Source organism: Oncorhynchus mykiss, chromosome 11 (assembly GCF_013265735.2).
Source record: "Oncorhynchus mykiss isolate Arlee chromosome 11, USDA_OmykA_1.1, whole genome shotgun sequence".
NCBI lineage: Eukaryota > Metazoa > Chordata > Actinopteri > Salmoniformes > Salmonidae > Oncorhynchus > Oncorhynchus mykiss.
This window is the reverse complement of record NC_048575.1, coordinates 60,756,751-60,774,687: the sequence shown is the minus strand read 5'-3', so window position 1 is coordinate 60,774,687 and position 17,937 is coordinate 60,756,751. Positions and strand designations below refer to the sequence as shown.

General features: G+C 45.0%; 1 protein-coding gene across 3 annotated transcripts in view; it reads left to right on the top strand.

Moving 5' to 3' along the window:
- LOC110536139 (transforming acidic coiled-coil-containing protein 1) overlaps window positions 1-3,042 on the top strand; it is a 36,446-nt gene extending 33,404 nt beyond the window's left edge. For all 3 annotated transcript variants that reach the window (XM_036935997.1, XM_036935995.1, XM_036935996.1), the window contains 2 exons: window positions 156-276; window positions 1,337-3,042. In XM_036935997.1, the coding sequence (XP_036791892.1) occupies window positions 156-276; window positions 1,337-1,405 (190 nt within the window). In that variant the 3' untranslated portion in view covers window positions 1,406-3,042. The remainder of the gene's footprint in view (window positions 1-155; window positions 277-1,336) is intronic.
- Window positions 3,043-17,937: the final 14,895 nt, after the last annotated feature.

Below are 17,937 nucleotides of genomic sequence, written 5' to 3'. Positions count from 1 at the left end.
CACACACACACACACACACACACACACACACACACACACACACACACACACACACACACACACACACACACACACACACACACACACACACACACACACACACACACACACAGAGGAGTCTATCAGTAACTACCAACCCCTCCTATTCCCTTCAGGGCTAATGAGGACATAGCCCAGGTACGCAGCAAGGCCAGCTCTGAGAGTGTTGCTCTGACCGCCAGCCTGAGGAAGGAGCAGATGAGGGTAGAGTCTCTGGAGAAAGCTCTGCAGCAAAAGGTAAGGGCTAACATTACCTAGCTACATGCTAACGCCCACTGCTAGGACTAGAGCAGATGGTAGCACACAACCATAGAGATAGTTAAAGGATGCAACACTGTATCTGTACCATTATGGCGTCTGTTAGAGCATGGGCAGCTCCATTGAGGCCATCTCCATTTCGAAGTAGTCAATGTTCTTCTTCTACTTCTATGAGTTGGTAAACAAACAGAAAGGGAGCATACTGCCACCTGGAGTGTGTTTGAACAGGTATAAAGCCAATATTGGTGATTTACTGCCACATGCAGTAATGGAGTGTTTGCTCACGAGTATAATTCATTGGCTGGTCCCTTCTGATGAACTGGATGGAATTATGTGATCCTTCCTTAACCCCAGTGGTGTAAAGTACTGAAGTAAAAATACTTGAAAGTACTACTTAAGTCGTTTTTTGGGGTATCTGTACTTTACTATTCATATTTTTGACAACTTTTACTTCACTGCATTCATAAAGAAAATGATGTACTTTTTGTACTCGTTACGTTTTGAATGATTAGCAGGACAAGAAAATTGCCTAATTCACACACTTATCAAGAGAACATACCTGGTCATCCCCTACTGCCTCTGATCTGGCGGACTCACTAAACACAAATGCTTTGTTTGTAAATGATGTCTGAGTGTTGGAGGATGCCCCTGGCTATCCTTAAATTAAAGAAAATGATGCCGTCTGGTTTGCTTGATATAAGGAATTTGAAATGATTTATACTTTTGATACTTAAGTATATTTTAGCAATTACATTTACTTTTGATACTTAAGTATATTTAAAACCAAATACTTTTAGACTTTTACTCAAGTAGTATTTTACTGGGTGACTTTCACTTTCACTTTTACTAAAACTGCCTTTTGGGCACGAGAGTCCTCTGTCTCTATACACACAACCCTAACGCTACATGCTAATGCTAACCCTGCAACAAAAGGTAATGGCCAACGCTTTTTGCTGACTAGGTGATCTGAACAGGAAAAACTCCAGGCCTAAGTCCTGAGTCACCAGTCTCCCTGACGTGGTCTTCTGTCTATTCACAGACCGAGGAGATCGAGGAGCTCACCAAGATCTGTGATGAGCTCATCGCAAAGATGGGCAGAACTGACTGAGAGAGATTCCATACTTCCGAATCGACCAATCTTGACCCACCAAGCCAACCCTGCCTACAACATATAGTGTACTCCTGTGCATGCCTCCAGCCAATGAGCAGCTAGCTCTATTTCCCCACAGGGCGCCTGCACCTCGTACTGCTGTACTGGTCAAATGTCATACGATAACCCATTTCTCTTAGTCAACATTAGTGCAGTATTTGGAGAATAGGGTGTAATTTGAGCCTGTGTTATGTACATGTGGACTCACCTTTTTGGCTTGGTCATTATTTACCACGCAAGACCCCACACCCGTTTGTCTTTCTGTACTGTAACATAAACACAATATAATGTGCTGTCTTGGCATTGCACAGGTTTGTGCTTATTTAACTTAGGATAACATTTTGTTAAGCATTTATTAATATATTATACACATAAACCCCACACTTACAAAACACCCTGGCTGAGATGTACTGTACATATGGTACTGTACATATGGTACTGTACATATGGTACTGTACATATGGTACTGTACAAATGGTATTTATTCTGAACACTAGGAGACTAGGGCAGGACCAGGTAGACACTCTCTAGGCTCCAGGACAGTCAGGGGTCAGGGATGAGCTATGCTTGACCCCTTTGTATAACTGCACTATTATAGGGAGGGGGGAGGTGGGAGTAGGTTCATGGTTAGAATGCACTACTATAGATAGGGGTGGGGTGGGGGGTTGTCCTGGGAAATATAAAGCTTCTCTCCTGTCTGTACATGAGGTGTTGTGTTAGCAGAGGAAGAGGAGCTGTACAGTGACTGTGTATTCTGTACGACTTCAGCACAACTGCACAGGGGAAGGGAGGGTTTCCCACTGTCCTCAGCTGTACCTGGTTAGTCTCTTTCTCAGGCCAGAGGGGTGGAGCAGAGAGTAGTACACTCAGTAAGTGGAAATCTGGATATGGTGAAGTTAAAACAAATACCGTAAACTGGGAGAGTGTTTGATTTGGTTTTTCAAAATCCCAAATTGTTTAAAATCTCCTGTGGCCATGGATATGCACCTGTAGTATTTGGGTATGAAACGTTACGGCATGGAGGTAGAGAGAACTGTTCAGGGATTATGTGAGCTCCCATGAGCCCTGCTCAAAGGTAGAGCACTATATAGGGAATAGGGTGCCATTTGGGATGGAATCACTGTGTTTTACTGCAGCACCTAGTTAGTAGCATAGAAAGTTACAGTGTGTTTCTCATATTCACCTTTCACTGCTTCACTGTTCTCAGCTAACCTGGTTCTGTTAAATACTCTTCCACAGTGGAGAGTTTCACACCAGCTCACAGTACTAGTTCCCCCTCCGCCACACTGCACTGTGGATGACATAGTTAAACAATGTAACACGCATGCAGTGAAACACCACGTAGACATACATACATGTGCCAGTGTCTATAATACACATCTTTGTGCCATACTGAAGTTGTAGCTTCATTGAAAGTTTCTTTAGATAATATTGTTTTTAACGGTTTGTACATCACCAATGATCCCTTTTTGCATTGTCATTAATATTTGTAAAGTGAATAAGAAGCATTCAGCTGTACTGACTTTTACTGTACAGACTATGTTGACTAATATGTGTAGTGTGTGTGCTGAGTAAACATGACTAGGAATAAGGGAGTGTGTTCTCATGGCTTCTGTGTTCTCATGGCTTTCTCTGTTCACAGCTACACAGGTTGGGTCTGACATCACAGCTACACAGGTTGGGTCTGACATCACAGCTACACAGGTTGGGTCTGACATCACAGCTACACAGGTTGGGTCTGACATCACAGCTATACAGATTGGATCTGACATCACAGCTACACAGGTTGGGTCTGGCATCACAGGTTGGGACTGATATCACAGCTACACAGGTTGGATCTGACATCACAGGTTGGGACTGATATCACAGCTACACAGGTTGGATCTGACATCACAGCTACACAGGTTGGGTCTGACATCACAGCTACACAGGTTGGGTCTGACATCACAGCTATACAGATTGGATCTGACATCACAGCTACACAGGTTGGGTCTGGCATCACAGGTTGGGACTGATATCACAGGTACACAGGTTGGATCTGACATCACAGCTACACAGGTTGGGTCTGGCATCACAGGTTGGGACTGATATCACAGCTACACAGGTTGGATCTGACATCACAGCTACACAGGTTGGGTCTGACATCACAGCTACACAGGTTGGGTCTGACATCACAGCTACACAGGTTGGGTCTGACATCAAAGGGTGGGTCTGATATCACAGCTACACAGGTTGGGTCTGACATCACAGCTATACAGATTGGATCTGACATCACAGCTACACAGGTTGGGTCTGGCATCACAGGTTGGGACTGATATCACAGCTACACAGGTTGGATCTGACATCACAGCTACACAGGTTGGGTCTGACATCACAGCTACACAGGTTGGGTCTGACATCACAGCTACACAGGTTGGGTCTGACATCAAAGGGTGGGTCTGATATCACAGCTACACAGGTTGGAAATGACATCACAGGTTGGGTCTGACATCACAGTTACACAGGTTGGGTCTGACATCATAGGTTGGGTCTGACATCACAGCTACATAGCACACTCACAATCCCTGACTTTACTGAATGTTCAGTTTCTGCCATCTTCTCTCTGCCAGAGTGAACTATAACCTTGCCCCGGGCTAGCAGATGAACAGGGAACAGTGTTCAGCTGACACAGTACTAATGACCTCTAACACACTCACAGAAACACACACATTGCTAAATGGATGTTATGAGGCTATGACCTTGAGTTAGAGGGCAACTGCATGCGAGTGACATATTTTGAAGTTGAATTTCCCTGTAGTTGGTGAGAACGGTATGTGACAACCCAGCGTGGTTGTACTATTTCACTGATCACTTAGCTAACACAGGGTGTGTGTGCTGCCCACGAAGGTGTGTGTGTGTGTGTGTGTGTGTGTGTGTGTGTGTGTGTGTGTGTGTGTGTGTGTGTGTGTGTGTGTGTGTGTGTGTGTGTGTGTGTGTGTGTGTGTGTGTGTGTGTGTGTGTGTGTGTGTGTGTATTTGAGTGAGTGAGTACAGTACAGACACCGGCACTGAGAGTTTACCTGACCCTGTCAAAACTACTCTGGGTAAGTCCACACATGAATAGAGGGCGCTGGGTGTGATAGGGATTAGGGCTAAGATGTTAATGCCCCAAGACACCCCTTCTCTTTTCTCTCTTCTGTATTTACCCGTTATCTGCTCCCACTACTGCACTGGACTCCCAAACGTACACTGACACACACACCGTCCATCCAGCACTATGAAGACTGTCCTGGCTCTGCTGATGTTGGTATGCCTGGCCTGCCACAGTAAGTCTCTGTACATGTAGCTGGCAGTCTCTCTACATTTAGCTGGCAGGGTTATTTACTCAACTAGAGGGGGACCTTCTAGGGGTTTCAGGGTTTTCTAAGAGTTTATAAGGGGTTAAACGGTGGGTCTGAATCTAGTCTACTGGGTAGTGTTAAAGCTGGGTTCAGGTTAAAAATGATGTCTTGTTTATCTGATGGGAGGCAAAGGAATGATAAGAGCTCATTTGGATCACGGAATTGACCCAGAGAGTAGTCGATGCAAACCCTAACCATAGGTCAACACAATTCATAACTGTACCAGATGGTCATATTTCAATTTTAGTCATCATATTGGTAGGGTGGAATGCTTGTGTGGAATGCTTTCGACACCTTCTACAGTCCATGCCCCAATGAATTGAGGCTGTTCAGAGGGCAAAAGGGGAGGTGCGACTCAATATTACGAAGGTGTGCTTTGAAGTGCTAGTGAAGGGCTGTGTTCACCTGTCTGTCTGGTTGTCTGTGTGTTTTGCTGTTTCAGCGTGGTCTTATTTGTTCATAAAAGCCCAAGGGTTGACAGGACTGGAAACATGGCCAGGGTCAGTCTGAGTTGTCACAGACACAGCCTTAGAGTTATTTGTACATCATCAGATATCAGTTTGTTGTTATGGGCTCCTAGTTCCTCAGAGACAACGTGTGCATGGTGAGACAGAGAGGTAGGATTATGTTGAGCGGTAGCCTGGATACAACTTCTTTCAGAGTGAGTGCTAGTCTGTCTGTGAGAGCTAGTCTGTCTGAGAGTGCTAGTCTGTCTGTGAGTGCTAGTCTGTCTGTGAGTGCTAGTTGTAAATGCTGCTTAGTCTCATCTCAGATGTTCTCTCCTGTTTCATGTCTAAAGGTCATGCACTGAAGTGTCACTCATGCGTAGCGTCCAATGAGGGTGATTGTATCAAACAAGGCTCCACCACCTGCCCTCAATTCGCCGACGCCTGCTCCACCATCACAGGACAGAGTAAGCACACATACAAACTCTCACCCCCTGCACAAAAATAACTTTTGTGACCAAAGCTTGCAGCATTCTTTTCAGACTCTAGATGTCAGGCTAGTTCTAGGACAACACCACCATCACCACTATATGATTGGATGAGAGAACAGAGATGAGAGAACAGAGAAGTTATGTGTAATTAGACTAAAGCATTCCCCCCATTGAGGCTGCATAGGGTGTATATTAGCAGTGTTCTAGCTACTGTGGAACTGACATGAACACATCTTGTACAAAACTGATTTTAATGCTAAATAAATATGTCTTTATGCTACTATAATACATCACACACTACATTAATGGCCACACAAATTTGATGACTACATACATCTTTCTCTCTCTCTTTTGTCAGCAGTCTCTCTCCGTTCCTCTGTAATCAGTATGTGTGTGTGTGTGTGTGTGTGTGTGTGTGTGTGTGTGTGTGTGTGTGTGTTCTCTCATCTCTGAGGTTTCTGGATAAGTTCCCAGCAGCTTTTATCAACCACAACCCGCTGTGTCTGTGGGAGAGAAGGGGGAAGAGTGGGAGGGAGTGAGGCAGGGGCTATGGCCAAGAAGAGGGAAGAGTGGGAACGGGGCAGGGGCTAGGGCCAAGAAGAGGGAAGAGTGGGAGCGGGGCAGGGGCTAGGGCCAAGAAGAGGGAAGAGTGGGAGCGGGGCAGGGGCTATGGCCAAGAAGAGGGAAGAGTGGGAGCGGGGCAGGGGCTAGGGCCAAGAAGAGGGAAGAGTGGGAGCGGGGCAGGGGCTAGGGCCAAGAAGAGGGAAGAGTGGGAGCGGGGCAGGGGCTAGGGCCAAGTAGAGGTAAAAGTGGGACGGAGCAGGGGCAGGGGCAGGGGCTAGGGCCAAGAAGAGGGAAAAGTGGGAGCGGGGCAGGGGCTAGGGCCAAGAAGAGGGAAAAGTGGGAGCGGGGCAGGGGCTAGGGCCAAGAAGAGGGAAGAGTGGGAGCGGGGCAGGGGCTAGTGCCAAGTAGAGGGAAAAGTGGGAGCGGGGCAGGGGCAGGGATTAGGGCCAAGAAGAGGGAAAAGTGGGAGAGGGGCAGGGGCCAAGAAGAGGGAAAAGTGGGAGCGGGGCAGGGGCAGGGGCTAGGGCCAAGAAGAGGGAAAAGTGGGAGCGGGGCAGGGGCAGGGGCTAGTGCCAAGAAGAGGGAAAAGTGGGAGCGGAGCAGGGGCTATGACCAAGAAGAGGGAAAAGTGGGAGTGTGGCAGGGGCTAGTGCCAAGAAGAGGGAAAAGTGGGAGCGGGGCAGGGGCTAGGGCCAAGAAGAGGGAAAAGTGGGAGCGGGGCAGGGGCTAGGGCCAAGGAAGAGGGAAAAGTGGGAGCGGGGCAGGGGCTAATGCCAAGAAGAGGGAAAAGTGGGAGCGGGGCAGGGGCTAGTGCCAAGAAGAGGGAAAAGTTGGAGCGGGGCAGGGGCTAGTGCCAAGAAGAGGGAAAAGTGGGAGCGGGGCAGGGGCTAGGGCCAAGAAGAGGGAAAAGTGGGAGCGGGGCATGGGCAGGGGCTATGGCCAAGAAGAGGGAAAAGTGGGAGCGGGGCAGGGGCTAGGGCCAAGAAGAGGGAAAAGTGGGAGCGGGGCAGGGGCTATGGCCAAGAAGAGGGAAGAGTGGGAGCGGGGCAGGGGCAGGGGCTAGGGCCAAGAAGAGGGAAAAGTGGGAGCGGGGCAGGGGCAGGGGCTAGGGCCAAGAAGAGGGAAAAGTGGGAGCGGGGCAGGGGCAGGGGCTAGGGCCAAGAAGAGGGAAGAGTGGGAGCTGGGCAGGGGCTAGGGCCAAGAAGAGGGAAAAGTGGGAGCGGGGCAGGGGCTATGGCCAAGAAGAGGGAAGAGTGGGAGCGGGGCAGGGGCAGGGGCTAGGGCCAAGAAGAGGGAAAAGTGGGAGCGGGGCAGGGGCAGGGGCTAGGGCCAAGAAGAGGGAAAAGTGGGAGCGGGGCAGGGGCAGGGGCTAGGGCCAAGAAGAGGGAAGAGTGGGAGCTGGGCAGGGGCTAGGGCCAAGAAGAGGGGAAAGTGGAGCGGGGCAGGGGCTAGGGCCAAGAAGAGGGAAAAGTGGGAGCGGAGCAGGGGCAGAGGCTAGGGCCAAGAAGAGGGAAGAGTGGGAGCAGGGCAGGGGCTAGGGCCAAGAAGAGGGAAGAGTGGGAGCGGGGCAGGGGCTAGGGCCAAGAAGAGGGAAAAGTGGAGCGGGGCAGGGGCTAGGGCCAAGAAGAGGGAAAAGTGGGAGCGGGGCTAGGGCCAAAAAGAGGCAGATTGAAGGACGAGGAGGAGAGTATGAAACCATGGTTCAACAGGGCTAGAATAAGCCAATACTGACTCTCCTTCCTCACACCTTTCCTGTCCCTCCCCACTCCCTTTCTCCTTACTCCTCTCTCCCTTCCTCCTGTTTCAGACACGGTGATGAAGTCATGCTCCTACAAGGCGTTCTGTGATCAGTCCCGCAATGGCAACTCTGAAGCCAAGATGGAGTGCTGTTTCTCGGACGACTGCAACGGGCCCCATAAGGGCCACCGCCACGGGGAGCACAATAACACAGCTAGTGGTCTGGGAGCCAGCCCTGCTCTACTACTTGGGGCTCTGATGCTCCGCATGGCCCTCAGCAGGCTCTAAACTCCTGATTATTTATATATATATATATATATATATATATACACACACACACACATATATATACACACACACAACCCTCTACTATTCAAAACCATTTATCGATTCATCCCCTCAGTCAGCTGTGTCAGCAGAATGCTGGTGAGCCATGGTTTGGTGAATCATATGGGGTTACTGGGTTTAGTAGAGAATGTGTGTGTGTTGCCTGTGGTGGGGGGGGGGGGGGTCATAAAAGCACATTCAACCAAGTTTAAAGACAGATGGAACTGATGTATCATACCATATGACTCTATGATGCAGTTGGGTGTCTGTAACCAGTCAAAATAAAATGAGTTGTTTGATTTATTCAGCGATGGACTGGAGCTCCTGTAGTGTCAGTAGACTCTGGGTGCATGCATCCAGGCTGGGTATACAACTATACATGTACAGTGAGCTCCAAAAGTATTGGGACAGTGACACATTTTTTGTTGTTTTGGCTCTATACTCCAGCACTTTGGATTTGTCAGGTGAACTGTTCAGAAATTAAAGCACTTTTTGTACATATTCCCCCCAAAATTCTCTTATGTGTATTAAAAGTAGTCAAAAGTTTAGTATTTGGTCCCATATTTCTAGCACACAAAGATGACATGGCGGGTGGCAGGTAGCCTAGTGGTTAGACCGTTGGGCCAGTAACCGAAAGGTTGCTAGATTGAATCCCTGAGTTGACAAGGTAATAATCTGTCATTCTGCCCCTGAACAAGGCAGTTAACCAACTGTTCCCCTGAACAAGGCAGTTAACCCACTGTTCCCCTGAACAAGGCAGTTAACCCACTGTTCCCCTGAACAAGGCAGTTAACCCACTGTTCCCCTGAACAAGGCAGTTAACCAACTGTTCCCCTGAACAAGGCAGTTAACCAACTGTTCCCCTGAACAAGGCAGTTAACCCACTGTTCCCCTGAACAAGGCAGTTAACCAACTGTTCCCCTGAACAAGGCAGTTAACCAACTGTTCCCCTGAACAAGGCAGTTAACCAACTGTTCCCCTGAACAAGGCAGTTAACCCACTGTTCCCCTGAACAAGGCAGTTAACCAACTGTTCCCCTGAACAAGGCAGTTAACCCACTGTTCCCCTGAACAAGGCAGTTAACCCACTGTTCCCCTGAACAAGGCAGTTAACCAACTGTTCCCCTGAACAAGGCAGTTAACCCACTGTTCCCCTGAACAAGGCAGTTAACCCACTGCTCCCCTGAACAAGGCAGTTAACCAACTGTTCCCCTGAACAAGGCAGTTAACCAACTGTTCCCCTGAACAAGGCAGTTAACCCACTGTTCCCCTGAACAAGGCAGTTAACCCACTGTTCCCCTGAACAAGGCAGTTAACCAACTGTTCCCCTGAACAAGGCAGTTAACCCACTGTTCCCCTGAACAAGGCAGTTAACCCACTGTTCCCCTGAACAAGGCAGTTAACCCACTGTTCCCCTGAACAAGGCAGTTAACCAACTGTTCCCCTGAACAAGGCAGTTAACCCACTGTTCCCCTGAACAAGGCAGTTAACCCACTGTTCCCCTGAACAAGGCAGTTAACCAACTGTTCCCCTGAACAAGGCAGTTAACCCACTGTTCCCCTGAACAAGGCAGTTAACCAACTGTTCCCCTGAACAAGGCAGTTAACCCACTGTTCCCCTGAACAAGGCAGTTAACCCACTGTTCCCCTGAACAAGGCAGTTAACCAACTGTTCCCCTGAACAAGGCAGTTAACCCACTGTTCCCCTGAACAAGGCAGTTAACCCACTGTTCCCCTGAACAAGGCAGTTAACCCACTGTTCCCCTGAACAAGGCAGTTAACCCACTGTTCCCCTGAACAAGGCAGTTAACCAACTGTTCCCCTGAACAAGGCAGTTAACCCACTGTTCCCCTGAACAAGGCAGTTAACCCACTGTTCCCCTGAACAAGGCAGTTAACCAACTGTTCCCCTGAACAAGGCAGTTAACCCACTGTTCCCCTGAACAAGGCAGTTAACCCACTGTTCCCCTGAACAAGGCAGTTAACCCACTGTTCCTAGGCCATCATTGTAAATAAGACTTTGTTCTTAACTGACTTGCCTAGTTAAATAAAGGTACACAGTTGTTTTTAAATTACATCAAGCTTGAGACTACAAACTTGTTGGATGCATTTGTTGTTTGTTTTGATTGTTTCAGATCATTTTTTGCCCAATAGAAATTAATGGTAAATAATGTATTGTCATTTTGGAGTCACTTTTATTGTAAATAATTATAAAATACCTTTCTAAACACTTCTACATTAATGTGTATGCTACCATGATTACAGATAGTCTTGAATGAATCGTGACAATACATTATTTACAATTTATTTATATTGGGCACAAAATAATCTGAAACACAACCAAAACATGCATCCAACAAGTTTGTAGATTCACAAGCTTGATGTAATCATTGTGTGCTAGGAATATGGGACCAAATACTAAACTTTTCACTACTTTAATACACATACAGTATAAGTGAATTTGTTCATTGTACAAAAAGTGCTTTAATTTCTAAATATTTTACACGATATGGTTGGTGGCACCTTAATTAGGGAAGACAGGATCGTGGTAATGGCTGGCTCAGAATGAGTGAAATGGTATCAAATACATCAAACACATGCTTTCCATGTGTTTGATGCCATTCCATTTGCTCTGTTCCAGCCATTATCATGAGCTGTCCTCCCCTCAGCAGCCTCCACTGGTTTATAGCTGGGGCAGATCTAAACATGCCAGTAGCAGTGTGCATGTATGATACTATTGGTTAGTGCTGAGCCCACAGTAGGCCTAGTGTTGGGCTTGTTCCCATAGTTACCCCCTACTGTCTGTTACGGCACTCTTCAGCCTTCAAACATCATGAATTAAACAGAAACTAAAACACAGACAACATGTTTGTTCATATTGTTATGCTTGAATACTTGTTTAGAAATAAACATGCTATTGCACCCTTACTTTTTCCTTCTATCGCTCTGCAGTTGGTTTTGTTGTGTGTGTGTGTGGGACAAGAATTCAGCCCCACATCACGGTGCGTGCCGCCAACATGCTGCGAAGTTGTTTCATTTATCACATCTGAGCAGGAATGAATGAGTCAAGATATTTTGGATGTGCAACCTAATCCAGTGATTGACATGAATTTTGGGTTGACAATTAGGCTATAGTTGCTATATTTTACTCCAGAATATGCTGGTATTTTTTTCAACACATTAACTACATCCGTACAGTGTTTCCTCCACTAAAAGTTTTGCGATTATGCTGCGGTACTTCGAGGTAATTTGTGGTTTAGTACGGTACGCTGCGTCACCAATTCATTGCTCCAGACCAGCGCAAGGGGGAGTTAGAGCACTGATCATGCTTTTGGGTCCTACTGTGTCTCTAACTGACAATGAACGGGCGACAAACCTACATAGAAACTGATAATTGTGCACGACTTCAGTATTACTTACTAAAACTGTTGTTACACTAAGGTTATTATTTTATTTTATCAGGATTATTTTGCTCTTACTGTAGTGTAGCCCACTGGTCACGTTGTACAGCGCCTAAGTGGCACAACGGTCTAAGACACTGAGTAGCAGTGCAAGCTGTGTTGCTACAGATGCTGGTTCAATACCTGTACTGGCCTCAACTGGGAGACCCATGAGATGACTGTAGGTTTTTGGTTTCTCCTCCTCTAAAAACAGAAAGAAATCATTTAAAATAACAAACTGGCTTTATTTACACATGAGTAATAATGTCTCACCCCCTCTTCAATGGCCTTTTCCCTCTCTCATTTTATGTTATTTGAAAAAACAAAATCTCCAAAATATTGTTATTTTTTTAAACAAAGCAAATATTATTAATTTAGAATTATATAAAAGCCCCTTGGATATTCTCACAGATATATTATCAACCCTATCATTAGCAGGACAATCTATGTTGGTCATGGCTCCCGAGTGGCGCACAATGGGATTGGCTTGCAGTTCTCCAGCTGTATCCACTGAAAGCGCACAAGGCTCAAGGCATGAGGGCAGTAGGCACGGGATGGGCCTACAGAGCCGTGCACAGAAGACAGACCTAGCCCATGGGGGGGGGGGGGGGGGGGGGGGGGGGGGGGGGGGGGGGGGGGGGGGGGGGGGGGGGGGGGGGGGGGGGGGTGAACCCCACACTGGGTAGCACAGAGCAACACTTTAAGGGGCATTGCACTAATAATGGCGCTGACTAGGGAAACATTGCCACTGTTCTTAGTGCCAGTCTGTTTTAGTTTGAACATGCAATGTAAATAATCATAACATCTTTATGCTTTCGTTAATAAAATAATGATAAAAACTCTTTCAAAATACCGATGTTTATTTAGTTATGGATCCATAGCGAATTACTATGGGAATAAATATCACTGAATTGCAGAAATATTGGAACAAAGTGGTCTAATGAAGATAAACAAATTGTTGCTTACGGTCAGGACTAATCTTCGAAAGAGGTGTCTTTCCCACAATTTTATTTTTAAATGCATTTTTCTCTTGAGCAGATGTGGGAGAGGAAAGTGGCTCGCTCATCACAGTAGCAGGCCTCAGCGAGGGCACAGGGCAGGCACTTTCGTTACAGGAATCATGAGAATAATGCTCTTTACTGTTTGACCAAATCATGGTCTAAGCCACCCATAAAATAGCTGAAGACAGAGTCGGAGCAGGTTTCTTTGCTGATGTCGTGTTTGACTTTGAATTTGCGTCACCTCCGTTATTAGAAAACCAGGCTGGTCTGTCTTGGTAGGGGGGCCAGTCTTTGCCCACTAATCAGCCAAAGGCTCATTATAGATTAGTATAACAGAGAAAAATCTTAATAGGCCCATGTCACCTTTTTTAAAATTGTTTTATTTCTGTATGTCAATTTCAACCAGCCCATCCAACTAAATAATGGTCCAGCCAATCCGCCCCTGTGCAGCATGCTAGCATGAGCCTGTCAGTGGGTGGCATCACTGGAAATGTTGAGACCGTAGATTTAGACTCTCTCCGCTGTTTGTGACCTCTGACCTAGTTACAGCCCACAGGACGTGAGGTCACTCAGGTAGCATTTTGCTCGCTTGGGGTTAACAGACCCCACTTATTTCCTCCTCCTCCGACCTCCAGTTTTCTCCATAGAGAGAGCACACAGGTCCATGTTGTTTCTACTGAACACTGGCTTCCTTTCTGTCTCTGTCTCAGACTATATAATAACTCTATGCATGGCAGGCTCAGGTAAGGACAGTTGGATATTAGGCAGAGAAAACAACTGGTCTAGACAAGGATACAGATTGCGTCCCCTGATCATTCAATTCAGACAGAATATCTACCCCATACAGGCTAATCACAGTAGCTCTGTGCACCATAGCAGACTTAACTTCTATTTCCTGTCAGCCTAGTCGGCCATCTGGGGGGGGGGGAGACAAACACAGAATGAGACACAGGGAGAGAGAGAGAGAGAGAGAGAGGGGGGTGAAATCCTGAATCATATGATGTGACTTTGACCCAGTTCCCATAGCGATGCTGCCAGCTGAGAGAGGGAGGAAAGAATGATAGAAGACAACAAGGAAAGAAGGGAAGGGATACATGGTTAGAATATCTTGCTCTGTGTGTGAGAATGTATCATGAATGCAGGGTTAAACATGTATTGAACTAGCATATTTAACAGCCTAGGTAGGCCCTATAACCTACAATTAATAAAGCATAGGTCCACAATCAATTAGACTGTTTCCGATATACATGAAGCCTAGTGAGTGGTAGACCAATTAATGTTTGAGACAGTGTCTGCTGTTAGTCTGCTGTTACCCCCCAAAAGGTTGGTGTAGACTATGTACTTACACAAAACAAAACATGTTTTTTCCGCAACCATGGTCAATGATTGAGCAATTATTACAAGGGAAAGCAGCACAGTCTGATGAGTACATTTGCCTATTTTACACATTATTTTGAACATATTAAGAACTACCAATACAATTCCAGTAAAAATAGAAGATTAAGAAATACTGGCCTACCATTACTATATCCAACCCCTCTCCATGTGTTGCCTCTATCATGTATCCCAGTGGTTCACACTTTTTGACCCACAACACCCAAAAAGAAGTGGTACAAAACGTGTGACCCCCACACGCACATCTGCTGTGTATTTATTTACATTTTATTTAACTAGGAAAGTCAGTTAAGAACGCAATCTTATTTACAATGGACGTCATACCCCGGTCAAACTAACCTGGATGATGCTGGGCCAATTGTGCACCACCCTATGGGACTCCCAATCACGGCCTGTTGTGATACAGCCTGGAATCAAACCAGGATCTGTAGTGATACCTCTAGCACGGAGATGCAGTGCCTTAGACGGATCCGTCACTCGGGAGCATAAATGTTGCCTGTCATTATACCCATAAACGCTGATACATTTTCAAAACGCAGAAATAAATTGCATTTTAGACCTGCATTTGGAACTGAAAGTCATTCATGTTAGCAGCCAATATCAACAAGGGATATATCATGTCACTTCTCTAGAGTCCAGAGCAGGCAAAATCATATGGTCTGCTTGTAGCAGAGGTTGCAGAATTGGTAGATGGAAAGCATGTTCTGTCTGCGCAGCTTGGTCTCCAAGACTAGACGTAACATTGTTAATGTATATTCAGGACATTCAAATTAATATGATACAGTGGGGCAAAAAAGTATTTAGTCAGCCACCAATTGTGCAAATTCTCCCACTTAAAAAGAAAAAAAAATAATACTTATTTTCCACCATAATTTGCAAATAAATTCATAAAAAATCCTACAATGTGATTTTCTGGATTTTTTTTCTCATTTTGCCTGTCATAGTTGAAGTGTACCTATGATGAAAATTACAGGCCTCTCTCATCTTTTTAAGTGGGAGAACTTGCACAATTGGTGGCTGACTAAATACTTTTTTGCCCCACTGCATGTTTCATTTGGTATGCTTACATAGGACAGCTTGTTACTTAAGGCAAAAACGAAAGTAGGGTGGTTGGTTGGGTGAGCGTATGTTCCCAAAGGATGCAAGTTCGAATTTGATTACTAGCAACTTTTCAACTACTTTTTAAGTACTTTGCTACTACTTTTTGGTTACTGCTTGGTTACTGATGGTGGCGTAAACTACTTGTTAGCTAACCCTTCCCCTAACCTTAACCCTTTAACCTAACTCCTAACTCCTAAACTTAACCCTAACCCGCTAACGTTAGCCACCTAGCTACAATTTGTAACATATGATACGTTTTTCAAATTCGTAACATATTGTATGTTTTGCAAATTCGTAACATATAATACAAATTGTAATATATCATACGAAATGGGGGATGCCATCCAGAAATTAATACATACCATACTAAAATGGAGGTCTCCGATGTATTTACAGAATAATATGAAATGCTCTGAGACCAGGTTGGTCTGCACCGTACCAGCACTTGAGGGTTAGCCCTGTTCTTCCTAACAAATACCATAATAAATTCACCAAAATATGTCACATCTTCATCTCGTAATATAGAAGGCAGTGCGATGTAACAGCTGCTTATTTAAACACATAGGACTTGTTTGGTTGGCAACGGGCTATCTGCAACATGATCAATGAAATCACCAGGTAGCCTATTGTTCAGGCAATAATAAGTCACTAGTAGATTGCTAAACTGTATTTTATATGGATGATGAACATAGGCCTACTCATTTCCTCCAAACAAGTTCTTTCTGGTCACTAATTTGGATATTTGAACCAGCCTTTGTGCCAATGATCAGAGGGGTTGGGTTAAATGCGGAAGACACATTACAGTTGAATACATTCAGTTGGACAACTGACTAGGTATCCCCTTATCAATGCTGATCATTGACAGTACCACAGTAAGAGTCATAATACCCATAAAACCTAGCAGTCAAACAAGGAAATGTTCTAACAGCTTCCCCCCATTAATTTTTCCCATAAGGGATTTTAGAAACACTTCAGATAAGGGCTGTGTTTCATGTAGGTTTACCCTGGCATGACGTTTAGATAACGGTGTAAATCTCTCTAGGATAAGGTGACTTTTATCAATATATTTGCCTGTATCCCCCCCCCCAAAAAAAAAAAAAAATTAACCGCTAATTAGCTGCTAATGTGGCTAACATAAAGAACTACAAATGCCAAGATCTGGACGAGTCTGCCGAATCGAGGCAAAGTTAAGAATATCTGGATTAACTATCTAATGTAGTAATGAATACATTGGCTTCATTTCCGTAAATTTACAATTCTGTGAACTGTTTTGTGCAAGTTCTAAATTGACACAATACCTTTTAGCAAAGGTGTCAGCTAGAGATGACGTGCAAGAGTTTGCAGGGATTTGTAGTCTTGCATGTCTACTTTGATGCTAATTAGTATTTTCAGATCTGAGAGTAAATAGAGCTGAATATATATATATATGTATATATATATATATATATATATATATATATATATATATATATATTTTAAACCTTTATTTTACTAGGCAAGTCAGTTAAGAACAAATTCTTATTTACAATGACGGCCTAGGAACAGTGGGTTAACTGCCTTGTTCAGGTGCAGAACGACAGATTGATAAAAGTCACCTTGTCTGGGAGAGATTTACACGTTTATCAAAACATCACGCTAAGGTAAGCCTACCACAAAACACAGCTTTTATTTTAAGTGTTTCTAAAATTCCATAAGGAAAAAATTTATGTTTGAAAAACAATTGGAACTATTTCCCTGTTTGACTGCTAGGTTTTATGGGTATTATGACACCTCCACTGTGGGGCACTATTGGTCAACAATCAAGATGCGCAACTTTTGCGCTCTGTAGCATAGATCATTTAACCACGACTGTGATGTTTAGGCTAATAAAGGCCGGGAAAATAAGACAGTGGCAGAATAAATTCAACCACACCTTTGTTTTATCACAATACCGGATAGCAACCTCTGCCCAGTGAAGTCCACGACACATATTGCATGTAACAGGCATGACCTACAGCATGATTAAGCAAGTTAATGTTTCTGACATTTTCGGACCACTAAACAACTATTGATTTAGAACCACAGAGAGTTACCACAAGTCACAAAGAAAACAAGAGCTGCCTCCACTATTCCAGCACCATTTCAAATTCATCACCTCTGCTTAGTCTAATACAGTGACAACTAAAAGATACCAAAAACAATTTAGTCCAATCAATGTAAGCTAAATATGTGGCTATCCATGCTTCTAATCTGTTTACACGCATGTCCGTGGAACTAGAAAAACATGTTGACTCAACCTACTTGTAGAGAAACACCAATGCCATCCTTCTCTCTTTCATGTTGACGAAACGGTCTATCACTGTCATACAGTACACTCTTATTTTTTGTTCTCCTTAGGCTACCTGGCTAAAATGCTTGCTCGCCATAAAATGCATGCTCACTAGCCTACCTTTCATTCAAGGGCAACGTTAGCTAGTTAACAACCTTCTACATCCAGCTACTGTACATATTGAACTTCCATCCTCTCAGGCCAGGGGCACAACAATGTATGAATTAATGGTTGGATCAGAATCACAGTTATAATCATTGGCCAGTACGGAGAATTAAGTAAAACCAGAAGTCCAAATCCCTAT